The 26,529-nt window shown below is 39.4% G+C and overlaps 2 protein-coding genes across 5 annotated transcripts in view; both read right to left on the reverse strand.

Annotated features, from left to right (window-relative positions):
- LOC135304939 (coagulation factor XIII B chain-like) lies at positions 1-10,605 on the reverse strand. Of its 4 annotated transcripts, XM_064427913.1 has the most exons (13): positions 10,461-10,551; positions 9,075-9,107; positions 7,785-7,985; positions 7,122-7,307; positions 6,251-6,427; positions 4,950-5,120; positions 4,529-4,624; positions 3,711-3,893; positions 2,019-2,222; positions 1,483-1,665; positions 603-792; positions 314-518; positions 1-108 (listed from the first exon to the last, which is right to left on the reverse strand). In XM_064427913.1, the coding sequence occupies exons 2-13, from the start codon at positions 9,103-9,105 to the stop codon at positions 28-30; spliced, it is 1,908 nt and encodes a 635-aa protein (XP_064283983.1). In that variant the 5' UTR covers positions 9,106-9,107; positions 10,461-10,551; the 3' UTR covers positions 1-27. The 4 variants fall into 4 exon arrangements, with proteins under 4 accessions (XP_064283983.1, XP_064283984.1, XP_064283986.1 ...); XM_064427914.1 differs by lacking the exon at positions 9,075-9,107 and having other exon boundaries at positions 10,497-10,605; XM_064427916.1 differs by lacking the exon at positions 9,075-9,107 and having other exon boundaries at positions 10,461-10,602.
- Positions 10,270-26,529, reverse strand: part of ASPM (assembly factor for spindle microtubules) — a 27,306-nt gene continuing 11,046 nt past the window's right edge. Inside the window, exons 14-29 of the mRNA XM_064427901.1 lie at positions 26,030-26,240; positions 25,801-25,946; positions 25,571-25,699; positions 24,471-24,665; positions 18,618-23,243; positions 17,537-17,686; positions 17,076-17,242; positions 16,120-16,279; positions 15,396-15,617; positions 14,735-14,884; positions 13,080-13,271; positions 12,430-12,622; positions 11,809-11,963; positions 11,095-11,271; positions 10,684-10,856; positions 10,270-10,605 (exon numbers count right to left, since the gene is read on the reverse strand). Coding sequence (XP_064283971.1) covers positions 10,500-10,605; positions 10,684-10,856; positions 11,095-11,271; positions 11,809-11,963; positions 12,430-12,622; positions 13,080-13,271; positions 14,735-14,884; positions 15,396-15,617; positions 16,120-16,279; positions 17,076-17,242; positions 17,537-17,686; positions 18,618-23,243; positions 24,471-24,665; positions 25,571-25,699; positions 25,801-25,946; positions 26,030-26,240 — 7,152 coding nt within the window. The 3' untranslated portion in view covers positions 10,270-10,499. The remainder of the gene's footprint in view (positions 10,606-10,683; positions 10,857-11,094; positions 11,272-11,808; positions 11,964-12,429; positions 12,623-13,079; positions 13,272-14,734; positions 14,885-15,395; positions 15,618-16,119; positions 16,280-17,075; positions 17,243-17,536; positions 17,687-18,617; positions 23,244-24,470; positions 24,666-25,570; positions 25,700-25,800; positions 25,947-26,029; positions 26,241-26,529) is intronic.

Here is a 26,529-nt window from a genome sequence, read left to right on the forward strand (position 1 = left end):
TTAGAGTGGCTTTTTTATTAAAACAGACTAAAATGGATGCAAGGCAAACTTTGTCCATATTCCTGGATTTTCTTCATAGCTGTAGTCACACTTGTTGTCAGGCAGAACCTTAAGAGTATCAATATTTAAGTGTCATAGGAAATCATACCAAGTACTTGGATTTTAATATTCTTAAAATAGTTTTTAAAAAATTAACTTCTCAGTGAATTTGTATACTTTTAGGTTTTAAGTAGTTTTACAGATCCCTTAAAAGCTTTTTTATATTTGCTCTTTCATAATGTCCTTCAAGTTCAGTCCTTTAGAGGCTCCTTACCTGTGAAGGGACACATGAGTGCTGATAAGATGTACAAGTCCTTCCTCCAGCATTTTCCATGTGTATGCCAATATTGCAGCCCAGTGCTGCACTGCTCATCCTCATCCCACAAAGGCCTTTCCCTTCCATCCTCCAGCTCAGATCAACACTCATTTCCCAAAGATGAGTGGAGCAACCTGGAGAACACGAGGCCACCCCAATTCCCCTGCTAATGAGAGATCAAGAACACCTACATACCTTTCCTATGGGCTTTCCTCAAGTCCATTCTTGCTTTCCTCTTTCAACACACCTTGGATATGCCAGCTGTCCTCTCTCACACTGTACTTGAAATAAAGTTGTGCCAGATTCTGCTCCAAAATGATTCTGTTTACAGTAAAATCCAACATAATCCCCGTGGTAAAAGTAAACTTGGTCTGCATAGAATGCTTGCAGCAGCACATTGTTTTTCTCCATTTCAGTTTTTGACAAAGTACATGGCTCTAAATAAAGAGAGACTTGATCAGTGCTAATAAATTGATTATATAATAAATTATTTTTGGAGCAGACTATTTTGACCAGGCTACACTAAAACTGCTAATTATTTCCTATTGTCTTATTATACTGCAGCCATATCATAGTTAAGGAAATAAAAAAAAAACAGATGAGCTTAACTTTCTTCTATTTAAACATTCATATGTCACTGAAGACACTGAAATTGAGACTTTAAAGTTCTAGCTGACAATACTCAATTTATAAATTGTAAGGATCTGATTTTAGAGACAATTGGGGTTGTTCAGCCTGGTAAAAAGAAGGATCTAGGGAGACCTCATTGCACCCTTCCAGAGCCTAGAAGGAGCTTATCAGAAAGATGAAGACAGACTTTTCAGTAGGGCCTGGAGCAATAGGAAAAGGGGTTATGCTTTTAAACTACAAGAGGGTAGATTCAGCCTAGACATAAGGCTGTTTTACCACCAGTGAGAGTGGTAAAACACTGGAACAGTTTTCCCTATTTTCCCATTTCCCAGAAAGGCAGTGGTTGCCCCATTCCTGGGAAAGGCCAAGGTCAGGCTGGACAGGGCTCTGAGCAGGGGATTGGACTAGATGGCCCTTCCAGGTCACTACCAGGCTGTTCTGTTCCTTGAGGCTATGAATTATATAGAGAAATAAGTGCTTCTTTTTATCACACCTACCTATACAAACTGGTGGTGAGGTCCATTGTCCTTCAGAGCAGTAGATTCTCTCAGAGCCTTGCAAAAAATGATAGTCAGAGCAAATATACTGAACTGAAGAACCACTGTCATACTGGGGCAGAGCTGGGAGAGTAAGAGCTCCATTTGCAATAGAGGGTGGAGAGCCACATTTTTCTGTAGCAGCTGCAATAACAATAAAAACATCTAAGAATAAGAATCTAACAAATTGACTGCTTTATCATAAATTAAATGAACATTAAGGTTTTCTTTTTACAGCTGTCTCTACAGAGCTTTCAGTTTCCTGGGCTCAGAGCAGAGATTCCCCCTCCCTTCTACAGCCTTGCACACCAAAGGGAGGTGTATCTGTTTTCCAAGCTTGGCTATATTCAGCAATATGTGCATCTGTGTTGTTGAAGCCTAAGCACTGATTATTTACAACAGGCTCCAGGCTTCCACATTAGAAGCAAAGCAAATAATTTCTAAATAGGTCTAAGATTGATTAATTAAAAATGCAATTTAAAAAATTATTGCTTTACCTTGAAGAACACATTTTGGATAATTCAGTCTGCCTTGGTCACACTGTGTCCTCCCAGGAGATGGAATGGCAGTCTGGAGAAAACTATATCCCTGTTTACATTCAAACTCTATGAGATCTCCATGGAGAAAAACTAATTCTTCCCGTCTCCATTTCAATGTTAAGTTGTTGCTGTCCATATCAGTTACATTCAGAGTACATGGTTCTAGGAAATAAAAATGTATTTTAACAAAAAGCCACCTTAACTGGCTTCTTAGCTCCCTTTTGTAGGAGTGAAGAAAGAGAACCCCAAGTCAATAATTCTAAAATGAGTCTGAACCTTGGAAGACAAAAAACTATAGAGGCATAAAAAAAGGCAAATGGAAAGAAAAGGTCTGAAGTGACAACAAAAACCAAGTACATGCAAAAGGAATGGCTGCTTTCTGACAGGTTCTTAAAACCCAGTGCCAGGTTCACATGAGGGAGTGTAGCTTTCCATTAGGTGATTAATCTTGTTAACTTCTGAAACCACTGTTCAACGTCAGCAAAGCCTAACAGAGGGTCACCTACAAAAACGAATTTCAGCAAGTTCCATGAGAATCATTAGCTGATAAAGGCCCTTACTGATGCTTTGCTGAGGGAAAGGCAAGAGGAACTCAGTTATTGGCAGTCTGGTGACAGCGGGGTAACACCAAATTCCCCTGGAATTTTCCTGAAGCTCAGTGTAACACCAAATTCCCCTGGAATTTTCCTGAAGCCAACATCAGCATGGGCTCTTTCTGGACTGTTTAGGGTGAGTGTTGAAAAGAAATCTCAGAAAACATGCAAAGGATGATGGGCTTATTGGGACGCTAACGAGACAAATAATGCTCACAGGAGATGAGATTTCATTCTTTCACAGGATTTGTTAAATTTGAGTACTCAGATCCAAAAATGCTGACCTGGACCTTTCTAGATGAAGTCTAGATGAGGCAACTTCTGTTCATTTAGAAATATGCAATTAAAACTGAACTGATTGTGTATTTTCATTTTTATGGTAGATTAAACTGAAAGGTGAGCCAATTTAACACAGGATGTTAGTAAAATTTAATTATTTCATTAGAGGAAGGAAGGAAAGATAAACAACCCTTGATTGTATTCCTGCTAGCACTGGTAATTCTCTAGTGGGAGTTCTATACATTGTTTTGAGCAAAATGCATAAAAGCAGCACAGACTAATATTAAAGTCCACACCAGGATGAAACAACAGATATAAAGACACATAATTAAGAAAAAAAGCCTGAAAGTTTAAAAACAAAAGTCCAAGAAGTCATTGCTAATTCTTTGTTAATTGTATCTAAAAGCCATTTTGGGAATGGCCACATCATTCCTTCTAATCATCTATTGAAAGGCAGGAAGAAATTAACTGAATGGACAACATGGAGGAAAGAAATTGGAGAATCCCCCCAGGAAGCAAGGATAGCTATGTACTAGAATAGCTCACTCAGGAAACAGAGGAATCTATTTAATGGGGTGGTTGTAAGAACAGGCCAGAGGATACCCAGCAGGAGAGGCCTGCTAAAAATTTAATTTTGATTCATCATCATATTTCTGGAATCTTTATTAATACAAACGAAAGAGAAAAGATGGTAATGAAAAAAATATTTAGAGGTTCCTTCCACTTTTCCCTTTTTATATTACATATGACAAACCTTGCTTTTCCTTCCAAGACTCACCTAAGCAGGTTGGTTGCTCTGTCCAGTTCCCGTGGTGACAGTAAACAATACTGGGCCCATCCAAAAAGTGGTAATGCTGACAACCATATTCTACCCAGGAACCATTTTTGTAACTCTCCAGTAATGGGCCCAGGACAGCACCATTTTTAACCACAGGTGGAGAGGCACAGTCCTGCTGCATTTCTGACATGGGATAGAGAGAAAGGCAATTAAATTTTGATTAGATTACAACATTGTTAACTCTAGTGAAAGTATTAGACCAATACCAGACTGAGCAAAAAATTTGCAAACAAATAGAATCCAAACCAATATAATTCCTTTTCCAAATTTCATTTTCATAAACTCTACACTTGCCTTTCTGAATTGCAGACATGCATTTTATTTCCCTCCACACTTTACATTTATGACTACTTTTGCTGGTTTACACTCAACACAGATTAGGGTTTTTTTATGTGATATAGACCATCTTATTTGTTATTTGAAGTATTTCATCTATGTGTGGTTCAAAATAAGTATTAATCAAAGGAACAACAAAATATTCATGAATTTGCATGTCCAAATAATACTAAAGGGTACAAAATGACTGAAAGTAAAGGCTCTGTATGAAATAAAATTACAAATACCAAGCAGGCTTATTGGTGTAATTTAGAAATGAGCAACAATGGCCTTTTATTTCTTGGCTACATTGACATCTGTAGCCCATGCAAGCACTTTCAAGAATAAGGAACTGTCCTATAGCAAAAGAATAAAAGTAGTCATAAAATGCCTATTGTTGGATTGGAGAGTCCCTTTTGAAAAGAAGAGCAATGTTCACCTACTCATATCTTCATTGTGATGTCTTTGGCTTGCCCTTATTTCTGCATCTGCCTCGAGTGGTGGTGGTGCTGTCCCAGATTCCTGTTTATCCACAGCTCCTGTAACCATTGCAGAGACTCAGAACCAGTTTTCACAGAAACAGCTCATTCTGAAGTACTAAAACAGACAGACATGATGCACTGTCAAATGTAATAATCCCAGTCTTCCAGGGAAGATGTCACAGGTGGCAGCTGAATTCACCTTTTTAATCTGGGAACCATGGACTGCCTGCAAAATATGCAGCACTTTGCCCCTCAAGCCTTTTATAGAGGAAGGAGAAGAAAGAGGAGAGGAAGTTTTGCAAATATAGAAACTGAGACGACTCCCCAGAAAATTAAGGCATGAAGAATCATTTCAGTTCTGTACTTCACAGAAGTAACTCACCAATGCAGTTAGAGGGGGATGTCCATTTTCCTCCTTCACACTGGATTTCCTCAGATCCTCTCCTTCCCAAGTTGCACTGTACACGGACTTTGTCTCCATTATGATAAGTTCTTCTGGCTGTGCTGGTATGGCCATGAGGGAGTGGTGGTGGAGGACATTTATTTTTTACATCTACATTAAAAATTGCATATTGATTTCTCTCTTACCAGAACCATGTACACAATTAAGCTCACCATACACAATGCAAGCCTATCACTCAACAGGATTTTTTTGGCTAAGCTGGAGTAATTTCTTAATAAAATTTTCTTAATACAATGGGAGACTGAACAAACAAGTGATTTTGCATTCCACAAATATAAGATAGAAGTACTATGTCATTGTACTGCTATAAACAAATTTGTAATTTCTCCACAGAGACTTAATAAAATGTTCTTTGTAGGACTCCAGGAAATAGAGATTTCCCATACCTTCCATTCATATAATATTTAAAGCAGATTATGTATTAATTCTAATGCTACAGAAGAAGCAATAATCATAGCCCATTTCCTATCTCCAAATTAAGTTTGTGATTACTGTACCCTCAAAAGTAGATTTAGGCCTTGTTTTCATCCTCCTGAGCATCTCCACCTTCTCTGCACTCACTCAAGAAAAGTTCCTGCTGTGTCATGGGAATAAACACAGGGCTGGAGTCAAAGCTGTAGTAAAGGTTGTTTTGTGCTGCTTCCTGCTCTGTTCTATATCTCAACAGGTTCACCTCTCATTCTTTTGGAACTTTCTCTACTGAGAGTCTCCATTATCCTCCAGTCACTGGGGAAGTGATAACAATTGCTAAAGGTGTGTTTCTTTCCTCAGGACCTTTTGTTTAATCTGTTCAAAACAGGTAAAGTTTGGGGAGGCTGAACAACTCTGAAAAGTACCACAAGCTAAGCAGGACCATGTTACATTTTTTATTTTTAATGCCTCTCAAGATACCTCCCCATCCCACAAGGCAGGATTAAGCAGGCCTGGTTAACCCTTCATGTATTCTGAACAGTTTATGGAGCTTCCGTGTCTAAAAAATCTTCTCTAGGATGCATCCTGGACAGGCAACAGTAAGAGACAGTATCTGTCCTGCTGTTAGAGTTCACTGAAATGTAGTTCCAATTACCATAGCCTCCCTTGGCTCCCTGCTCTTTGACTAACACTTGATTTACATTTAGGCTACAAACTATATTTATTTTGCATTCATAAAGCATTTCCTGAAAGAAGGTGTGAGCTTTTCTCTAAGAATCTGACACAGTAAAACTATAAAAGCAGGGTACCTTCACACACTGGAGGGTCTGGATACCACCCAAAATTATAGCACTGAATTAAGTCAAATCCAGTGACAGAATAATGCTTGTCGCAGAAAAAGTGAACTACATCTCCTTCTTCATAGGCTTTCTTCACAGGATAGAAACCTCCATGAGCTACTTCACTCAAAGCGGAGCAAGTCATCCCTGGGAAGAAAACACAGCGGTGACAAGCCAGCCTGCACAGGTGACTTTCCAGTGAGTTGGCAGTGAGGATGACGTACGGGTGCAGCTGGGGGGCACGGCCCAGCCGTGCTGCAGGCACAGCGCGCTCGCGGAGGCGCTGCCGCCGGCGGTGCGGTACCCGGGCCGGCAGCGGTACCGCAGCGTCCCGTTCAGCCGCACCTCCCGCGCCGCGCCCCAGTAGCTGCCGTGCTCCAGCCGCGGCACCTGGCACGACCCTCAAAGAAACAAAGCACAGGCATGATGTTAGCTGATCTTGTTGTTGGGAGAATTCCAAAGCTTCCCTTAGATACACCTTAAATGGGGCCATATCCCAGGTAAAATGATGAATAACTGCAAACGGAGTTGGGCACAAGTTTTCCACTTGTCACTTGGAACACAAAGTTTGTATGGGAATGGATTTATTTGTAACAGCGTGATTTAATCTCTGCTGATTCATTGTACATCTATCATTCTACCTGTATCATTTTATATATCCTTACAAATGCACAAAAGCAGCAGCATGTGAAACCTGACAAGCTTTTCCCCAGAGGTACAGCTGAGAACCTGCTTTAGGAGTACTCAAACGACAGCCTGTCACAGGCAGTTTGGAATTATAGGACAGTGGAATTATATACTGCTGCAAGAGATTAGAAAGGAGGAAAATGCAGAACACTACCAAGTGTTTTAGTACAGCTTGGCTGAAAGGACCATCCTTGTGGCTGACACTGCACTGTATCCTCAGTAGCACCGCTTGGGGTGTGGTAGCCTGGATTACATTGGTATTGCAGTTTCTCATGGATTTTGAAGTCCATTTCTGTACTGTAAAAAGAGCCATTTTCCAAAACAGGCTTGGTGCATTTTCCTGAAGGAAAGGAGACAGCTTGGTTAGAAAGAATGGAATAATTTTGTTCTCCTGCAAGCAAAAGAAGGGGTTTGTAGCTATACTGATCTAATCTGATTTACTCAGCCTGGTGAAGAAACTCTGCCCCAATCATCAAACAATACAGCAAACCACTGGTAACCACATGGAATACAGCCAAGGAATCTAGAGCTAGGGAGACTCAAGAAGTTATATATCTAAGGGAAAACTAACAGTTTTCCCAGACTAAGAAAACTGGAAAACATTATGTTTTTATAATATAAATGGGAAAATGCCCTTAAAATATGTATTATTGTAAAAATATTCCAAATATAAACCAATGTTGTCTTGACATAATTGATTGCACCCTGTATATTTTATCCCTTCTGTTATGCACCTTCTTTTCCTCTATGTCCCAGGAAAACCAGCCAGGAAATGCTCCTGAAGGGAGCAATGAGGAGGTGAATAAAGCTAACTCACTGTAGCATCGTGGCACTGGAGACCATCCTTTTGCTGTACAAGTTATTCTTCCATCTTGAGTCCCACTTTCAGTGGTGTAACCAACCACACAAGAATATGAGAGCTTTTTTCCTTTGTGCATAGGGAAATAGTAACTTTTGAAGCTGTAATAGTACTGGGCAAGGTTTCCATTTTCTATCTGTGGCAAATCACAAGGTGTATCTGTAAAAAGATCCATATATTTCCCACTAAAAATTTCAGCCCAGATATGAATGTTTTTGCATTAATTTATCTAATATCAGCTTGACTGATTCAGGCTTTCAAACAAGAACAAAATTCTGAATACTTACAAGCATGAAGGGCCTTTTAAGACCTGCTGAAATGAAGACATACTACAATTTTATCAGGTTTTGCTCCTAGGGTTCACAAAAATATCAGCTGTAGAATAAAACCTCCTAATGTGAACTGGGCAAAACTGTTGCAGAACACCTTTATTTTACTCTATTTTGTCCAGAAGCATGAGAACCCTTTGCTGCATAAACATACCAATGCCTACTGTAAAGTTTAGTGACAAGTGTCAGGATTAGCAGTGCCTCAGCTCCTTAATTCACAAAATGCTACCAGAAAAGTAGGACAAGCTGCTAGGAAGCAATATAGGAGTTAGGCTGGCTTAAGAAGGGGACTTTAAGAACAGCCAACAGAAAAGAAACAAGAAATGGAGATTAAGGAAATAAGGACAATGGCAATTAAAAACAACCCCTTAAAACAGCAATCTCCACTAATAGGAGAAAACATTTTTAAAGAGTAGTGCTGAATATGACACAAAGTTACCTAAAAAAACCCCAAAATAAAAAAAAACAAAACAAACAAAAAACCCCAAAAAACAACAACAAAAAAAGAAATCAGTTCTGAAAACAGGGAGAGAAAAATGCAGCACCACACCACATTAACTTCTGCAGGTTCCATTTAACTTCCACTATTTTGTTTTGTAACAAAGCGAAAAATACTTCAATCCCCAAGACACTTCAAGACATTAAATGTTTTAATAGTACAAAGTTTCAAATAGTACATATTCTAATAGCACATTCCTAAAGAAAATTGCTTCAGAACTAAAGGCTGAACATTTCAATATGACAGCTTTGAGGCTTAGACAGGAATCAGCGACAGCTGAATTGTGATCATCAGCCATATCACTATAGAACTGTATTTAAATAGCAGTGTTTACTCAGCAAAGAGATGAAAGACATTGCACTTAAGTTACCAAGACTGCATATTCTAGATTCAATGTACAATAGAATTCAGTGTATTTACCTTCTGCAAAGAGTTTCCTTGAGCACACCATAACTAGGAAGATAAAATAGCTTTTAAATCTCATCTTCTTTACTGTCTCCATCTACAGTTTCCACCATCTGTGAAGCTCCCTAAGTATTACTTTTGTAAATAATTAACTGAATTTTCAAAACTATTTAACAAATGCCTCAATGTCTGTGGTATTTTGTAACTAGTTAAGTCATTGGAAAAACTATTTTCATTTGTATTAGTTCTCCAAATACCTTAGCACCAGACTGGCAGGATTCTACTTCCATTTTACACTTTGCCACATGTAATTTATCATTTTAGTGAAATCAGGTAACAAGCCTGAACAATTTAAGCTTGCTGATTACTGTTCCTCTCACGATCCCCAGAGTCCCAAGTTTAAAGGGCATTCTGTTATCAGACTATTTACCTTGGCTGAAATCAGAGGAAATAGACAATTCCCCCATCCTCCAGCTTAGCCCCTGAGTAAACCAGGCAGTTGCATGCTATAGATATTTATAATTTTGGAGTTTCTTACATAAACAACATAGCCACTATTATTATCTGAGTTGTGTTGAATACAGCAAGCCTCTTCCAAGTATTTTTTTTTACAAAACAAAACAAACAAACAAAAAAGAACCTAATTAGCTATCAGTTGATTTAGCATCATTAGAAATATAATGCTTAAATTTGGGAATGGGAGGGTATAATTTTACAGTTTGCATTATCTTGGCCTTTCTCTGAGAAAATGCAATTCTGAGAATGCAGAAGAGAACAGAATGAACAGGGATGCTGTGATGAACACAATCTCTTCAGCCAGAGGACATGCATGCTTGTATGTATTGCTCACTTGATAGGAAGAAAAAACTCAGATCACATCCCTTAAAATGGCAGGTCAGTATTTCTAAATTCACCCTTACAAGACCCTGTTGTTCCATCACTATCTTGCAATGTTTACAAAACAGAGAAATTATATTTTCTTTTCTTGCTGCCATACATGATCCCTCAAGACATTGGTAAAGTAGACTCAAGCTCCCCAAAACCAGCCAGTTTTGAAATCCACAGTCCAAGCCTCCCAGATCACATATTACTGTCCCCCACAAACAGCTGCTCTTAATAGAATTCTACAATATCTAATCAGATGGAAGAATCCCATGCTATTTTAATATTCACAGTTGTGGAACAACAATATATTACTGCACCAGTGAAATTTCCAGTAAAATCCAGTGAATTGATTTTATTGTACAATTGCTTTTGATAGTAGTACAAAATAGCGTTTCAAAACTGTATGCAATACAAGAAGTTATCAAAATGTTAATGTTAATCTAAAAAAACATTTCCAATAGTAGTTTAACACTTATTTTCTTTTTTAAAAAAATCATTTATCCATTTACTACATACATACTGTACAAATACATCTTCCTATACATCATTTACATTTCAGCAGTAGGCAATACCAAGTGTGTCCATCACCATCAGAATTGCTTGCAGAGGATCCACAACTTCTTGCATGTTATCTTTCCTCAAGACCCAGTCTGGTTTAATCCTGTGAAGAGATTAGTGGCTTGAATTAAAATATTTCAATGTCACAGCAGAAATAGAAGACTAATTTTTAAGCACTTACCTTGAAACTGTTTTTATTCTTAGAGGAGTTACTGGAACAGAGGAGCTCCCACCTAGGGCAGTGTTTGTTTTCTGCTTCACAAGTGTTCTCTCTGCATCCATCCTGTGTTTCCGAGCTGTGAGCTTATAGAGGCTCTGGATGCAAGAAATAGTCCTTGGCATGCCTCGGATTTCCTGAGGAGAGGTGAAAACAGCACACAGTCAATACTGCAAGTTCAAAAGCAGCTTAAATCAAGAAAATATGAGTGTGTTCACAATCTTGGAAATGCATTTTTTTAACCAGAGTTTAGTTGAAATTAACATTGCAGCCATAACAGGTAGGGGAGAGAAAGAAACAAAAATCACAGACAGCAACAAAACATGCAAAAAAAAAAAGGTATGTTAAATTAAACCCAAAACATTTAGGTCTTACCAAAGCTCTTTTAGAGTCCTTTGAAAGGATGGCCAGCAAACAACAGGTCTTTGTGAAAATGCTTCCTCCTTTCTCTGAAACTTTGTCCCCAGCTTTGCTTCTGTACATTTGCAGTAGGTCTAGTAAAGTATCTATAGAATTTTCAGCTTCATAAACTGCTCGAGTAGTTCTTTCATACTGTTAAACAAGAAAGAGACAAGAGAGCTTCTACAGACAGATCTTTAAAGTATCCTTAGTTTACAGGTTACTATTTAGAGGTTAGAGGAAAAACCAAAGCCCATAAACTCCCCTAGAATAAATTTGTAGCTGAACTGGTGTCCAAGCAATACAATTCACTTCTGTATTTACACAATTGTAACAGATTATAAAAAGGTGCCTTTTGTGCTTCCTCCCTTGTTTAGAAACCCATAGAATCTGATTCTATATTTATAATAAAGAAATAAATTAGAATAATTTCAGAGAAATTTTAAAATATTTGTAATAACTTGCAATGCCTTAAGGACACTAATTTTTTTTTCACCAAAAACCTTCATATAACTATTACAAAGTAAATAAATAACTAGTTTCAAAACAACAGTGAAAAATTAGAACCTATTGTTATTCAAAACTACTACTTCTGTTGCTCCACAATAATTGAGAAATTTTGTGGATAAACAAGTACTACAATAAAGTAGCCTACTGCTTATAAAACTCCAATGAAAATATTCAAGTTACCTTTGAAACATTGAGCAGAACCTGAACTGAGTATCTGATCACATCCATGCACGGAACACTCCGGTTGCAGCTTCGAATCAGAAGGAAAACACTGAAGATTGCGCTGCTCTGGGCCATATTTTCACAACACAGTGGGGACAGCCTGGTAGCCACCTCTAAAGGAAAACAAATAGAGAAAACTCAAGTTCAAGCAAAAGAGTTACAAACTGGGATTTTCTCTACTTTTAACTAAAAGTGCAAAGTCAAAATTGCAATTATTGATTTAAGTGTTTTTAAAGCAATAGTTTTAATGTGCTAGATTAACAATTAAGAAAACAAAATGTCCACAGAGAACATATACTGATAGTAAAAATGATAATCAACTTATGTTAGCACAACCAGGACTGACAGAAAAATAAGAGCAGTCATACAGGATTTCCTTTCTCTACATAACCATTTAAATATTGTTCTTAAATCAATCATCTAATTTTAGTCTGGAAAACCCTCCATGATACCCTCTAACACTCACATGTTATAGTCATGCAGAAAGCCTAAATATCATTATGAACTCTCCTCAGCTGAAAAAAGCCCAGTTTTTATCCTTCAGAAAATCCATCAGTGATAATAAAACAAAATACTGACCAAGATGCTTTAGTGCTGCAAGAATGTAGGAGAGATGTTTGTATTTTAGAAGGTGATCAATTGCAATTGCAGTTCTGTTGCCCAGTTTGTTTTCTTCTGTGCTCTTTTCATTGGCCTTTTCTAAACTACGCCTTAAAGCTCTGGTTTTTGCTGTGTCAGTCTTCTTTCTCCAAGAATATCCCCTCCACAATGCCTACAGAAAAGGAATTCCACAAACAGAAAAAGTTGTAAAGGAGAGACAAGACAACTGAACTTCCACCACCACTCCAAATCAGTTTTACACAGGTCTGACAAAGTATTGAACGGCCTTGGCTATTCAATTTTAAGTCATTAACACTCGGTGTTTATTTTTTTATCTTCAAATATGGGACTTTCAAGACAAAAGGCAAAAAAATCTATGCAGTCCGCATGCACTCCCACCTAAGTGATGGTAGGACATAATGACCTAAGGCATTATCTGCTTATTCCTTCATGATCTGTTTGCCTTCAGCTTCCATGGCTAAACCCAAGCTGACTTGGTTTGCAATTTCACTGATAAAGTCATCGACCAAGCCAAAGATCATTCCTCTCCCCCAAAACCCATGAGAAAAACACCAGCTAATAAAAATAAACCAACCCAGACCCGTTATTTTGTCACAAGAGGCGTTTACCTGGAATTTGACTATCCCTGCCACGAGTCTCCCCGCGCGCCTGCGGGCGAGGAAGGCGCGCGCGCTCCTCTGGATGACGGCGGCGGCGCGGTGCCTGCGCCCCAGCCAGCCTCGAGCGGCGCGCTGCAGCCCCACCACTCTGCGGTAATCCCGCAGGAACCTCCTTCGCTGCGCTTGCGCGCGGAACCAGCTCTGTTCAAAATGAAAGCACCTTCCTGATTATTTAGGACTCTTCCCCCACGTTCGCTTTTCCCACCCTAAATGAGCACTGGTAAAGTGTTTTGACATGAGCTTTGATAGATACAGGCACTATAAACATCACCAGTCATAAATAACCTCCAGGACTCTGATTGGCCTGAAATGCAAGACTGCAGAATGAAATCTTTCTTAACTAGGAGCCACTAATTCACAGAATGACCAGGTTGGAAGAGACCTTTAAGATCACTGAGTCCAACCCATGCCCTAACACCAACTAAACCAAGGCACCAAGTTCCACAGACAGTCTTTTCTTAAACACATCCAAGGATGGTGACTCCACCACCTCCCCAGGCAGACCATTCCAGAACTTTATCACCCTTTCTGTAAAAAACTTTTTCCAACTAATATCCAACCCATATTTCCCTTGACACACTAGGGAAGCATTCTGAGGACAGAAGGGTAAAGGAGGGGATAGATAGAATGGCTTTCAGTGAGAAGGGACCTACAACAATCATCCACACCAACTGGCTGACCAAAAGATAAAATATGTAACTCTCCCAATTTATACTTGTGTCCAGCATTACTATACCCTAGGAGTTCTCTCTTAGCTGGCTTTGAAGGAGAATCACCATTCCACCTTCCTAATTTCCCAGCTCTGTTCCTTCCCTTCTATAAACAAAGGGAGACAGGGTACTGTGTGACAAATGAGAGCAAAAAAAGCCCTTTTCCATCCACTCTCTCTCACCTTAAAGAGAAAATCTATCTTACAGGGAGAAAGAACAGATTTCTTTGTATGGAGTAGTAGGGCAAAGTTTGCCATGACATCCTTGACCAGAGAACAACTATTTCAGAGCTCCCATTTCAGCCTCTCCATTTATCCAGTGTTGGCTTCCCATACTGGAACTAAGCTAATGGTCAGTTTGGAGAAAATGAAAATAATTTTTACAATTCGGTAGTGCTGCAATACAGACCTGATTTTGATCTTGTTTTTAGATAAGTAAAACCTGGTTTTATTAAAATGCTGCAGCCTACACCAGCTCTGATATCACTGGCAGATCAGAAGCGTCCAACCAAATAAATCACAGTATCCCAAGGGATTGTTCATGTAAGGAGATGCTCTACATTTCACAAAGCTTACAGGTTGTTGTGTCTAATCTTTTCTACCTTCAGTAGGACATAAAGAAATAGGCTGACAGCACTCAGATTTCTTTAGCAAGCTGACGGTCTGAAGGAAAAAAATTTTCCTGTCCACTGTCAGCTTTAAAATGCTTAAGCCTCCACAGCTTGCTTAGCTGTGCATAAGCAGCATTATTTAATAAATCATAGTCTCCATAATTTAGCTTCATTTTCACATGTGAAGGAACTACATTGTCTTAGTGCTACAGCTTAGCTCATAGAAAACAAGTTAGACTATTACACAAATCAGCTGTTTCACATTCAGACTTAATCAGACTAACCTGTATTTTAAGAACAGATGAGATCTGGGTTTGTGCAAGTTTTAAGGTGAGGTGAAGCCTGTAGGCCCTTTGAATTTTAATTGCAGAGATATGATGATATGCAGCTGCTGTAAAATAAAGAAGTCTCTTCTTTTGTTTCTGTTCTGAAATCTGTAGAAGGAAAACAAAATGGGGAAAATCATTAATTTTCATACTCTGAGGTAGCTGGACGTCCACACAAAGAACAGTCCACAGCAATACACTATTAGATACTGAAAATCACCTCAGAACTAAAGCTACCACTCTGCAGTACTAGCTCTCTGATTTAAATGCTAACGCAGAGAAGTGATTGTAAAAAACATCATCAATACATGGCAGAGAACAACTTCACTGAAAACCTATGTGTGCAGAATCATCCATTATAGGTAAGCACAAAGATCTCAGAAGCTAAAACAACACCCAACAGTGAAAATCTACTTTAGTTCTAAAGAATTGTAAGAAAAGGCTCAAACTGTGTTTGATCTATTCTGAGCCCAACCAATACTCAAAGCAGCCAACAAGAACTTAATGTAAACACCAAGAAATCAAGTTTTCCTCTCCTTGCCAGTCAGAATTAATGGTAAAAAACAGCTCTAGAGATACTTTACATCCAAAGCAAAGTTTTCATTTGAATTACACCAACCTTTTTCCTGACTAAATAACCCCGGATAAATGCTTGCAGTTTAATGACAGCTCTTCTAGTCTCATTGTATTTCCTAAATTGAAGCCTGCCTTCCTGCCAAGCCCGCAGATGTTTCTGGATAATTACAGCAGCAGCTTTTTGTTGAACAAATTTCCTTCTTGCCTTGAAACCTCTATATGCGTTTTGGATCAGACATGCAGCCTGGTGCTTCTGGAAAAGATACTAAAGAATACACTGATAATTAAAATTTGTTCATTCATGTCAGGATCAATATACATTTATTTTTAGTTCTAGGGTTGTTGTTTTTTTTTTTTTCATCATAAGAACCAAAATGGAATGAGAAGTACAAGTAAACTCACACAGTAGCACTTTATATAAAATGCACTTCCACAGTTTGGAAGATCTTTTCATTTACCTAAATGGGGTCAAAACATGGGCTTAATCTTTTGCAAGCAATAAAGCCAGCAGAAGATTTGGCATTTTATTTTGGTATCTGTGTACAGAGGGATAATTCAACAATTGGAACTATTCAAAATCAAGAATCAACCCTGTTGCTTAAAGCAAAAAAGGATATTTAATATATTGGAGATCGAACACCTTTGATTTGAACAATCTTCAGGTTCCACCTTTTCTATCCTTCTGCACACTGATGACAAAAATCACTGAAAAACGTTGAAAACTTTTCAAGTAACCATGACACATCAGAGTGCAAGTGAAAACACACCTCTCTCAGAAGTCTCCTGGCTCTGTACTGCCTGTATGCCAACTGGATCTTAGCTGCAGCACTCCTGGTTGCCAGAAACTGCTGCCGAAGCCTCCGCGCAGCGCGGGTCGCTCTCCAGACTCTTTGGATGGTAAGGGCACAGGACTGCATCTGCAAAAACCTAACATGGAAATGCATTTTTAAGTAAGAAAACAGTGATGGTTTATGAAATCATTAAGATAGATATTGGGAAAGCACAGCTGTTCTCAAGCAGATTTTGGAACACCAGAAAATGGGAATAGCCAGCAACACTGGCAGAAAGACTGATTTTACACAGAGGACACTTTCTGGTTTCCCACAGGAGGTATTTCCCTAACTTACTGCCAAAGGAGGCTGGGGAGGGACACAGCCATTTGAAAGGCATTGGATACACTGACATACAACGGGTCCATAAAAGGATAATAACAGGAACAGGCAGGGAAGTTTAAAAAGCAGGGAAACTCAGGGAGGACTTTGTATCACTGAACAGCATCCCCTACTGCTACTGGCATGGGACAGTTCAGAAGGAGATGAGCTACCAGGCTGATCTCATAGCAAAATAAACATAAACCAGTTTAACTATTCCATCGTGGATTAAAATGAAATAGTTTTTCAACCTATAAGTTGTATGCTGGAATTTTAACAGCAGAACATTTTCCTTGCAAAGAGAGAAGTGAAATAAAAACCAAGGCCTACTCTTTCTAGAGCCCTAATACAAATAATTTAAACGTCCAGGAAAACAATCAAATGTAATGAAAATCTTGTACAAAAGAGCAACCCCACCTGCACCAACAGGACTATACCCACACACATTACAAGGATGCTGCAGGGGCAGAGCCTGAGAACCTGAAGAGTTCTACAGGGTGCAGTGCAGCACTAAATAAAGACAGAACAAAAGCTTTGAAAAGTGGAGTGATGCATCTCAGATTGGGTATTACCGAGCCCGCAGCTGTCTGGCCCTGAAGTGCCTCTGGATAACAAGGGTAGCTCTGAGCACAGACACGTATTCCTTCCGTGCCTTGTGACCTCGGAACCAGGCTTGGATCACTCGTGCTGCTCTCATTTTGCTAACCCACTGCCTGGCTTTACAACCTCTGTATGCTGCCTATCAGAGAAATAAAAATAAACAGAAATCAGAACTGTTAATGGAATGAACAAAAATAAAAATAAAAATATCACATCAACAGGAACAATTTTGGGGATTTCTATCTCTAAAATACTACAAATATTTAAGTTCTCACAACTAGAAGATATTTTCAAAACCAAGTGAAACACATTCAGGGAAATACCACAAATGCCACTCTTTAATATTAGCAAAAATAACTCTGTTGTGAAGAAACAAATACAAAAGATTAAAAAACCCAAACAAACACTCAATAAAAACCACTTTAATGATTACCTGAATAGTAATGGCAGCTTTTTTCATTTGATGGAATCTGTGTTGATCAATATTTCGCATCCGATGGGCTCTGTAGTGCTGTTGTATTAACACAGCAGAAAATTTGCACAGAAGATATTTCTGTCTCTGAATAAATCCACGGAAAGAAGCCTTCAAAGAAAAAGACAAACTTGGAATATTTCACCACTTGCATAATAAATCAGCAGGGCATGTTTGCTTATTTCTATGTACAGCTGTACTCACTGGCTTGTTATAAAAACAACAATTAAATAAACATATTCCCAATGTTAAAAGCAATTCTTTTTTTCTACTTTTTAAGGAAAGTAATCATCCTTATATTGTTCAGGATGTATAAGTTAAACATTCAGAAAACAACTAAGCAACTACCAATCCCCCCAAAACATGGAGGTGAGGAAAGCACATCTGATTTCTACCAGTTAAGTAGAGCATGTGGACTCCAACAATAGAGTAAAACCAACCTAAGATGTTCTTATAGAATCCTAGAAGGGTTTGGGTTGGAAGGGATCTTTGAAGATAGTCTAGTTCCAACCCACCCAACATGGGCAGGGATACTCATTAAATCAGGCTTCTCAGGGCCACAAATTATTATGAGAGATTGTTTATCTCCCTTTCTTCCTTGATTTGAGGGAATTTCCCTCCTTACATTCCTCTTCAAAATGTCAGTTAGACATTTTGATTAGTCTAGGGTCAATCAGTAAACCTAGGAAGACTAACATGATTGATTTACTCACACCTTCCTAAGCATGAGTCCTTAGGAATGTAGCAATCATGGTTTTTTGCCATTCATGTCACTTTATACCCACTATCAGTACCCTTCTCATGAGCTTTCATTGATATTCCCATCAAAGAAAACATTCATTAAGCCACTAATATTTAGAGGTGAAACTCAGTTGTCTTAAAGAACCTTATTTTGTGTACTGTGGTACTAAGCTTTATACATCTGCCTTGTAGTACACTTCAGAAACTGATTCCACTGTGGTTTCCAGAACAGTAAATCTTTAAAACACCTACAAATGAAAAACAGAACACCCAAATCCCAGTACTAGTCATTCAGAAGTACCTGAATTTTTATTGCGCTTTCTTTCATTTTGTGAAACCTCTTCCTTTGGATGTATCCTCTGACTGTGGCCTGCACAAGGACAATGCTCCTGCGGGTCTGTAAGTAAGCCATTCTCTGGTGCCTCACAGCCAGGTGGGATCGGTAGTGCCGCTGCAGGACAACTGCTGCTCTTTTATAGCTCACGTACTGGGACTGGCATTTGTGCATTAAGTAATAGGATTGCAATGTAACAGCTGCTGCCCTGAGTTGGATGTATTTTCTACGCTGCAGAGCCATCTGAAGAAAAGACTGAATCTTTCTTGCGGCTCGTAGCTGCCTTGCTGTTTTTCTTGCTTTCATAGCTCGGAAGGCAGATTGAATAACTACTATGGCTTGTCTTTGAGCCAGGTACTGTGCCCTCTGTGCACGAGCCCAGAGGCATGATCTGTACCACCTCTGAACAGCAACTGCTGAACTCTGGAGCAGTGCATAGCGAGCGCGGGCTCTGCGGCATCGGAACGCAGACTGGATCTTTACTGCTGCTGACCTCTGGGCAAGGAAGCGTCTCCTCTCCACGCGCATTCGTAGGAACGACTGAATGCACCGTGCAGCAACATGGGCTTTATACAACTGCCTGGCTTTCCTAGCACGAAAAGCAGCTTGAAGGCAAATGACAGCCTTTCTTATTTCTGCATAATTTCTCATGGCAGCTTCTCTTGCCATTTTGGCTCTGAACCTCTGCTGTGTGACTGTGGCAGCCCAGCACAGCTGTTTGTAACACCTACGTTGCACATACATGCGATAGCTGGACTGTATTACAACTGCTGAAACATGCAGAAGTTTCAGTTCCTGCCGTGCCCTCATGCCCCTGTATGCTGCTTGAATAACAAGAACAGAATTCTTCATTGTCAGATACTCCTTGCGTTGGTTCTTTCCTTTCAAATAGGATTGGTAGTAGTTCTGTATAAGCATAGCTGCAATTCTCATATTCTGATAGGCCCTTCTATCCCTGAGCATTCTGTAGGCTGCCTGTATCATACTGGCAGCTGAATGCATGTGCTTGAGACTCCTCCTCACCCTGACACCTCTGTACACAGCCTGGATGTGAATAGCTGCTCTGCGGAGAGAATGATATTCCAAAGCATGCTGCCTTGCCAGAACCAAAGCTCGGTACCTTCTCTGAAAGACAAGAGTAGCTGCTTTAAGAGAGAGATATCTCTGACGTTCTCTGAAAGCTTTGAAGTTTTTCTGAACCACAACTGCAGCACGGTGCATTTCTCGCTGTTGTTTTCTCGCTCGCATGTCTCGAAAAGCCCTCTGGATACAACTTGCTGCTTTCTTCAATGAAGTGTAATCCTCTACAGCAATTTTCATGAGCCTGTGGGCTCTGTACCTCCTCTGTATTAGCTGGGTTGCCCACTGAACTCTTCTGTAATGACAGTACTGCCTATACATTCGGTAGTTTCTCTGTATTGTAAGTGCTGCCTCACGCTGTCTCTTCAGGAAGCATCTTGTTTTCATTCCTCTGTAGGCAGCTTGAAGAACTAAAACAGAATTGTACAGTTTTAAGTACTTTTCTCTCTCACGCTTCCCTTCCCTGTAAGCTCGATAACGTTGCTGTATGATTACTGAAGCAAGCCTGAGTGCTTGATAGGAAGTGTAAATTTTATGCATTCTTAACATTGCTTGAATAACTGTAGCAGCTTGATGCATTTGTTGCATTTTTTTCCTTACCACAAATCCTCTATAAGCAGACTGTATGATAACAGTGGCATTAAGGAGAGAGAGATATTTTTGACGCTGAATATTTGCTAGTTTTGTTGCTCTGTATTTTCTCTGAATAACAACAGCAGCTGACTTAATGGAAAGAAAATGTTTTCTTTCAAGGAAAGTTCTAAATCTTCTTTGAATAATCACAGCTGATTCATTCATGGTTCTGATAAGCTGCCTTGTTTTCATACCACGGAATGCAGCCTGGATGCGTAGTACAGCATTTTTCACAATCATGTAGTTGCGAACTTGTGCATCTCTCTCCTTACAAGCACGGAACCACTGCTGAATCTGCCTCGTTGCAAGCAACAACTTTCTGAAATCCCTCTGTTGTTTGTGCATCCGATAATAGGACTGGATTATTGCTGCTGACTGGTGCATAGTTTTTAAGTCTTGTCGGACTTTCCTGCCTCTGCAAGCGGCCTGGAGGATAATAACAGACTTCTTTAGTTCCAAGTACTTTTTGCGTTGTACTTTACCTAAACAAAATGCTCTGTATTGCCTCTGAATTCTTATTGCTGCCATTCTCATTGACTGATACTTTCTGCTCATGGAATACATCTTAAACGTGGCTTGGATGCAAACAGCTGCTTGGTGCATACGCTGAACCTGTCGCCTCACTCTTACACCTCTGTAAATCGCCTGCACTTGGACTGTGACTCTTTTTAAAGACAAATACCTCTGCCTTTGACATTTAGCATGAGTAACTGCACGGTAACGCCTTTGAGTGGCTATAGCTGCAGACCTAAGTCTTTCATATTCCTTCTTGACCAGGTAAGATTTGAAGGCAGCTTGTATAGTTGCAGCAGCTTTGTTTAGTTTGTTCAGTTGTCTCCTCACGGCCATCCCACGGTAAGCAGACTGCAAGACCAATGCAGCTGCCTTGGTTTTTAGATAAACTGCACGTTGGGTTTTTTTCATATAGTAGGCTCTGTAGTATTTCTGAATCACCAAAGTGGCTTGTCTTAGTTTCTTGTATTTTAGTTGATTTGCGTGCATTCTGTAATAGGATTGAATAATTGTGGCAAGATGATGTTGCTTCTGAATGGATTTTCTCACAGCTTTCCCCCTCCATAGTGCCTGAAGACACACTACAGCATTTTGCAGCTGAACGTATTCTTGGCGTTGTCTCTGGCCTAGAACCTTGGCTCTGTAATGCCTTTGGATAGTTAGCACAGCATGCTTCACAAGCCTGAATTTCTTCACAGCCATGAATTTTCTGAAGGTAGACTGTATCTTAGTAGCAGCAATGTGCTGTCTTTGAATCTGCTTTCGCACCCTCCAGCCACGAAAAGCTGCTTGTAAAGAAAGCACTGCTGCTCTTGTCATTAAGAAGTTCAGTCTTTGCCTCTTACCACACTTACAATTTCTGTACCACCTCTGAATCACAATGGAGGCCTGAACCATTGCCTTCTGTTTCACTCGTGCAGCATGAGCTCTAAAAGCAGTCTGAATTTTAATAGCAGCTCTGCATTCAAGTTTGAGCTTTTTGCGTGTTTTATAGCCCCTGTAGGCTGCCTGTAAGCACACAGCTGCTTGTCTAACTTGCAAGAACTCCTGCCTGTGACACTGGGTCTTCCTGCAGGCACGATAACGTTGTTGAATAACAGTGGCAGCTCTACAGATGCTTAAGTACCGTTGCCGGTCCCTTTTCATTCTGTAGCAGGCCTGAAGTAATATTGCAACCTCCCTCCACCTTTGTATTTGTTTCCTGACAAGGTAGCCTCGAACTAGAGCCTGAATTCTTATGCAACCTCTCTTCAATTTCCTATAATCTTCTTTAAGCTGAAGAGCATGTCTCCAAGAGCGATACCTTCGCTGGATGTAAAGTGCTGCTTCTCTCAGTGCCCAGTAATGCTTACGGACTCGCCTCATCTTTGCAAGAGCTTGAATCTTCACCGTGGCATCTCTCAAGTTTTTAAATCTCTTCCGGGCGACATAAGCACGGAAACTGGACTGAATTTTGATCACAGATCTCAGGATGCAAGCCTGTCTCCTGGCTTGCATCCCTCTGTAGGCAGACTGGAGAACAATGGCAGCCAGGCGCACCCTCTGGAAAGCAGCAGCTGCTTTTTTAGCGGCCACGTGTGCCCTATACCGGCTTTGAATTACAGAAGTAGCATTTTTCATCTCTTTGTATCTTTTTACTTGTTGGTATTTTCTCACATGAGACTGCAATGTAGTAACAGATTTTTTTAACTGCAGGAATCTTTGCTTCTCTCGTTTCATTCTCCACACTGATTGAATAACACACGCTGCTTTTGCTTGTCTGTACAGCTCTCGTGCCTTCATGCCTCTAAAAGCAGCTTGGAGAACTATCACTGCTGCACGCTTTTGCAAATAAGACTCTCTCTTACTTTTGCCCAGTTTATAAGCTCTGTAATACTGCTGAATGGTCACTATTTTTGCCCTGTGCTCCTGGTAAACACGTTTGGCCAGCTGACACCTGTACCAAGCCTGGATCTTGATAACATTTTGCTTAACATGTAGATACTGTTTCAGGTCTCTGTGCATCCTGTACCAAGACTGTATGACAAGGGCAGCCCTCCTTCTCTTAGCCAGTTTTGAAGATTGCCATTTTCGGAAATAACTCTGAATCACCAAAGCTGCTTTAGTTTTTTGATGAATTCTGTATTTTCTCCATCTTCTGAATGCAGACTGAATAGTAAGTGCTGAAGACTTTAGGATTTGGTATCTTTGTCGATCTATTTTTGCCAACTTAGTTGCACGCAGATGTCTCTGAATTGTAACTGTAGCCCAAACAATTTGTTTATATGCAGTAACAGACTTCACCATCCTTCTCCTTGCTTGTACAAAAATAACACAGTGTCTTAGCTGTAAGTATCTTCTCCTTGCAGAGTATCTCCTCCAATAAGCCTGGAGGTAAAAAAAGAAAAAGAGTTACTATTTTCTTCATAGTATGTTAAGCATGAATGAGGACTGTCATGTTCAGACTTTATAAGGTTTCTTATTCCTATACTTATCAGAACCACAGAGTATTCTGGTTGCAAGGTGATGGCCAACAGCTGCCCTGGAGGCCTCACAGTCATAGATAACCCTAACTAGAACTGGACCAGTCTATGTTGTTAGGGAAAATAAGTAAACATGCCTAGGAAAAAGCACTGAGAAAATTCAAACAATAGATGCCAGCCAACCCCCGATGAGCACAGACTCAGGCAGCCATTGGCCAGTGAGCTGGGTGTAACCAAATTCAGCCAATTAGGACCAACCACAAGGGTTTTTGAAAGCCATATAGAAAGGAACTGTACTCAATAGAATTTGTTATTGCTGTAGGAACTGTGGTGTGTCGAGTCACATCCATCTCGACTGTGACAAGAAGAGACCCACAAGGATTGAGTCCTAGCCTTGACTGAATGGCCTATAGCAGGATCAAACCCATGACTTTGGTGTTATTGGTGCTATGCTCTAACTAACTGAGCTCATCTCTGGGTCTTAATCCCTAAGAAGTCAAATCCAGAAATCTATTTTAAAAAAAGCAAAACCTAAATGGTTTTTAAGCATTTTCAATTCTGGAAAAAGCCTCAATTTGCCCTGGCAACAGCAGATTCCCTTTTACACTATCTGATAAATCAGCAATTCTTTAAAATCCAGTCTGAAAAGTCTTAGGAGTGAAATATTTATGGTAATTAGGTAATTAGGGTAATGGTGGTGAAAGTATTTTGAAAAACTGAATTATCTGCCCAAACTACCATTGCCATGCCTGCCACTCTGAATGTTCCCACTGCAGGTGACATAACACTGGAAGAGTAATTTTAAGTAATGTTCAGCAGCTGCAAAGAAGAAAACCAACACAATCTCACCAGTCCTTACATTAATGTTTAATGCCCTGTGCTTTAATGCTTATGTTACTCCAAAATATTCACCAAGAAGGAAGAATTGTTAATTTAATAACACATTACCATTCCTCCCCGGAGAGAAAAAATTACTAAACCTCTTAAAAGCAAAGGGGGAAAAATAAAAACAAAATTACATTTCATGAAAGCAATAATTGCTGTAAGCAGCACAAATGGACCTTAGTGAGGCTCTTTCTTCGAGGTTTCAAGGGGTTTCCTTGCTGTGTAATCTTGCTTTGGATTGTATTACCTGAATGACTGTGGCAGATTTATTTCTGGCTTCCTCCAGTTTTGCCTTTTTCAGATTGAAGAGAGTCATCCTGGCCAAGTATCCTCTCCAGTGCTTCTGGATGAAAATGGCTGCATTCTCTCTCCTCACGATGCGCCGGCGAGCCAAGAAGTTCATTGCAGATTTTTGAATTATCCGAGCAGCTCTGTCTCTTTCCTACAAAGAGTAAATTTCCACTGAACATTAGCTATGGAATTTTTCACTCAAATTTTTGATTTGAATAACTATTTACATCAATCTCATAAAATTGTACTACATATGCATACACATTATAAGATTAATCAATAAAAATAATGTTTAAAGGGTTTTGGTTTTGATTCCTTCTCCCCCACCAGCATCTTTACTATTAGTTATTTCAAAAGAGCTGTAAAGGGAGTGTTTTGTCATCATTAAGGTTGTGTTGATTTTATACAGTAAAGAAATTGGAGATGAAAAAGTCTAAATAGAATCTCTTTCCCTTTCTACACCACAGATTCTCAGAATATTTCACTTGACCACTGTTCCAACATCAGTATGTAACCCAGCAAGACACAGTGGTGGCATTTATCAATCTTAAGGTATCATAGTTTTAAAATCTTCACTAAATCCGGTATAACCACCAGAAGATCAAGATACAGAATATAAAAACTCATGAAATTCAATTCAAAAGACTGGTGAAGCTTAGCTCCTTAACAAATATAGTAAATTCGTGCAGAAGTTTAATTACTCCTCTCATCTTACAGACATTAATAGGAATTAACTACTCCTTTAGTCTGAAGGAAGCAGTGCAACTATTTTATATTTGAAATATTGGGAGAAGGGTTTAAGGAGTGACACACAAAAAAGAACAGTAGCCTCTAAACACCTGTTATTACTTCTAAAAGAAAAGTGGAGTTTAGAAGATTACACCACCAAGAGGGCCACATATTTTTATGATAGAAACGGCACTCGTTAGTTTAAATGCCAATATTAGTCCAACAAACCTGTATTTTCCACTGAATTTATATTCTTTTTTTCTTATATAATTTTCTTATATTTCTTTTCTCTGTATAAGCTATGAATATTGTACAAGCAAAGAGTACCTGAGAGAGTTTCAGTTCCCTTTTCAGCCTGTACTTCCTCCAAGCAGCCTGAATTACTCGTGCAGCTCGACTTTCTTGGCGAAGATCGAGAAGCCGCGAACACAGAAATGACAGGTAGGTGATAACAACCTGCAGAAACACACAACGCAGCTGGGTAAGGCTGTACCAAAGAGCAGGACATGCTCACATGAGGGCAGAACACATTTCTATCAACTCTAAAGGCATTTTACCTTCTCATCAGGAATTGTATTTGACATGTCTGCATGATGAATCATTGCTGGTATTCCGCCTAGGTCAGAAACTGCAGCATTGATCAGCTGGAAGTTTTGCTTTTCATTGTCCAGGAGTTCCTTGTACAGGACTGAGGGAGTTACAGCTTTGTAAAGATAAAACATTAGTCAAATCAAATTGTGTAAAGAAATAGATTTAACATGAACTTCTGTACATCAAATAACTCACTTTGATCAAATGTTTCTTCCACAGCATTTAGAGAAGTGTCAGACTCAGATGAGGAGGAAGAGTTTAGTCCCACTGTAACAGTTCTTGAACATTCTACAGTTTGAGTTGTTCGTTGGCACACAGCTTCCAAAGGCATGTAACAGGGGTGATAGTGATGAATCAAATGACATAATACTCTGCCATCTGAGAAACACACTGTGAAGTTTTCCACCTGTTAAATAAAATACAAATTCCTTGAATTTTTTTACTAGTCAATTGGTATAAACTGGATATAGAATTTTCTTGTACCTTTAAATGTGACCAAATGCAAATTATTTTTTAACAAAAAAAAAAAATTAAGCAGCTAGTGCTTTGTTCAAAGCTAATGCTTTGAACATTTACTGCGCAGTGACATACAGCTGTAAGAGCCCAGAAACAAAAGAAGGGTGAGTCATTTTACAGTGAATCTACAAGGGAAACATTTATGAAACCAGTCTTTCTACAGCAGGATCCCAAATAAA

This window comes from Passer domesticus, chromosome 7 (genome assembly GCF_036417665.1).
Source record: "Passer domesticus isolate bPasDom1 chromosome 7, bPasDom1.hap1, whole genome shotgun sequence".
Lineage (NCBI taxonomy): Eukaryota > Metazoa > Chordata > Aves > Passeriformes > Passeridae > Passer > Passer domesticus.

Coding starts and splice junctions, on each gene's coding strand:
- LOC135304939 (XM_064427912.1), bottom strand. CDS start 9,156: ATGGAGACAGTAAAGAAGATGAGATTTAAAAGCTATTTTATCTTCCTA. Junction 4,625..4,949: donor ATCCCCCTCTAACTGCATTG/GTGAGTTACTTC, acceptor CAATGGTTACAG/GAGCTGTGGATAAACAGGAA. Junction 519..602: donor GGACAGCTGGCATATCCAAG/GTGTGTTGAAAG, acceptor TCTCATTAGCAG/GGGAATTGGGGTGGCCTCGT.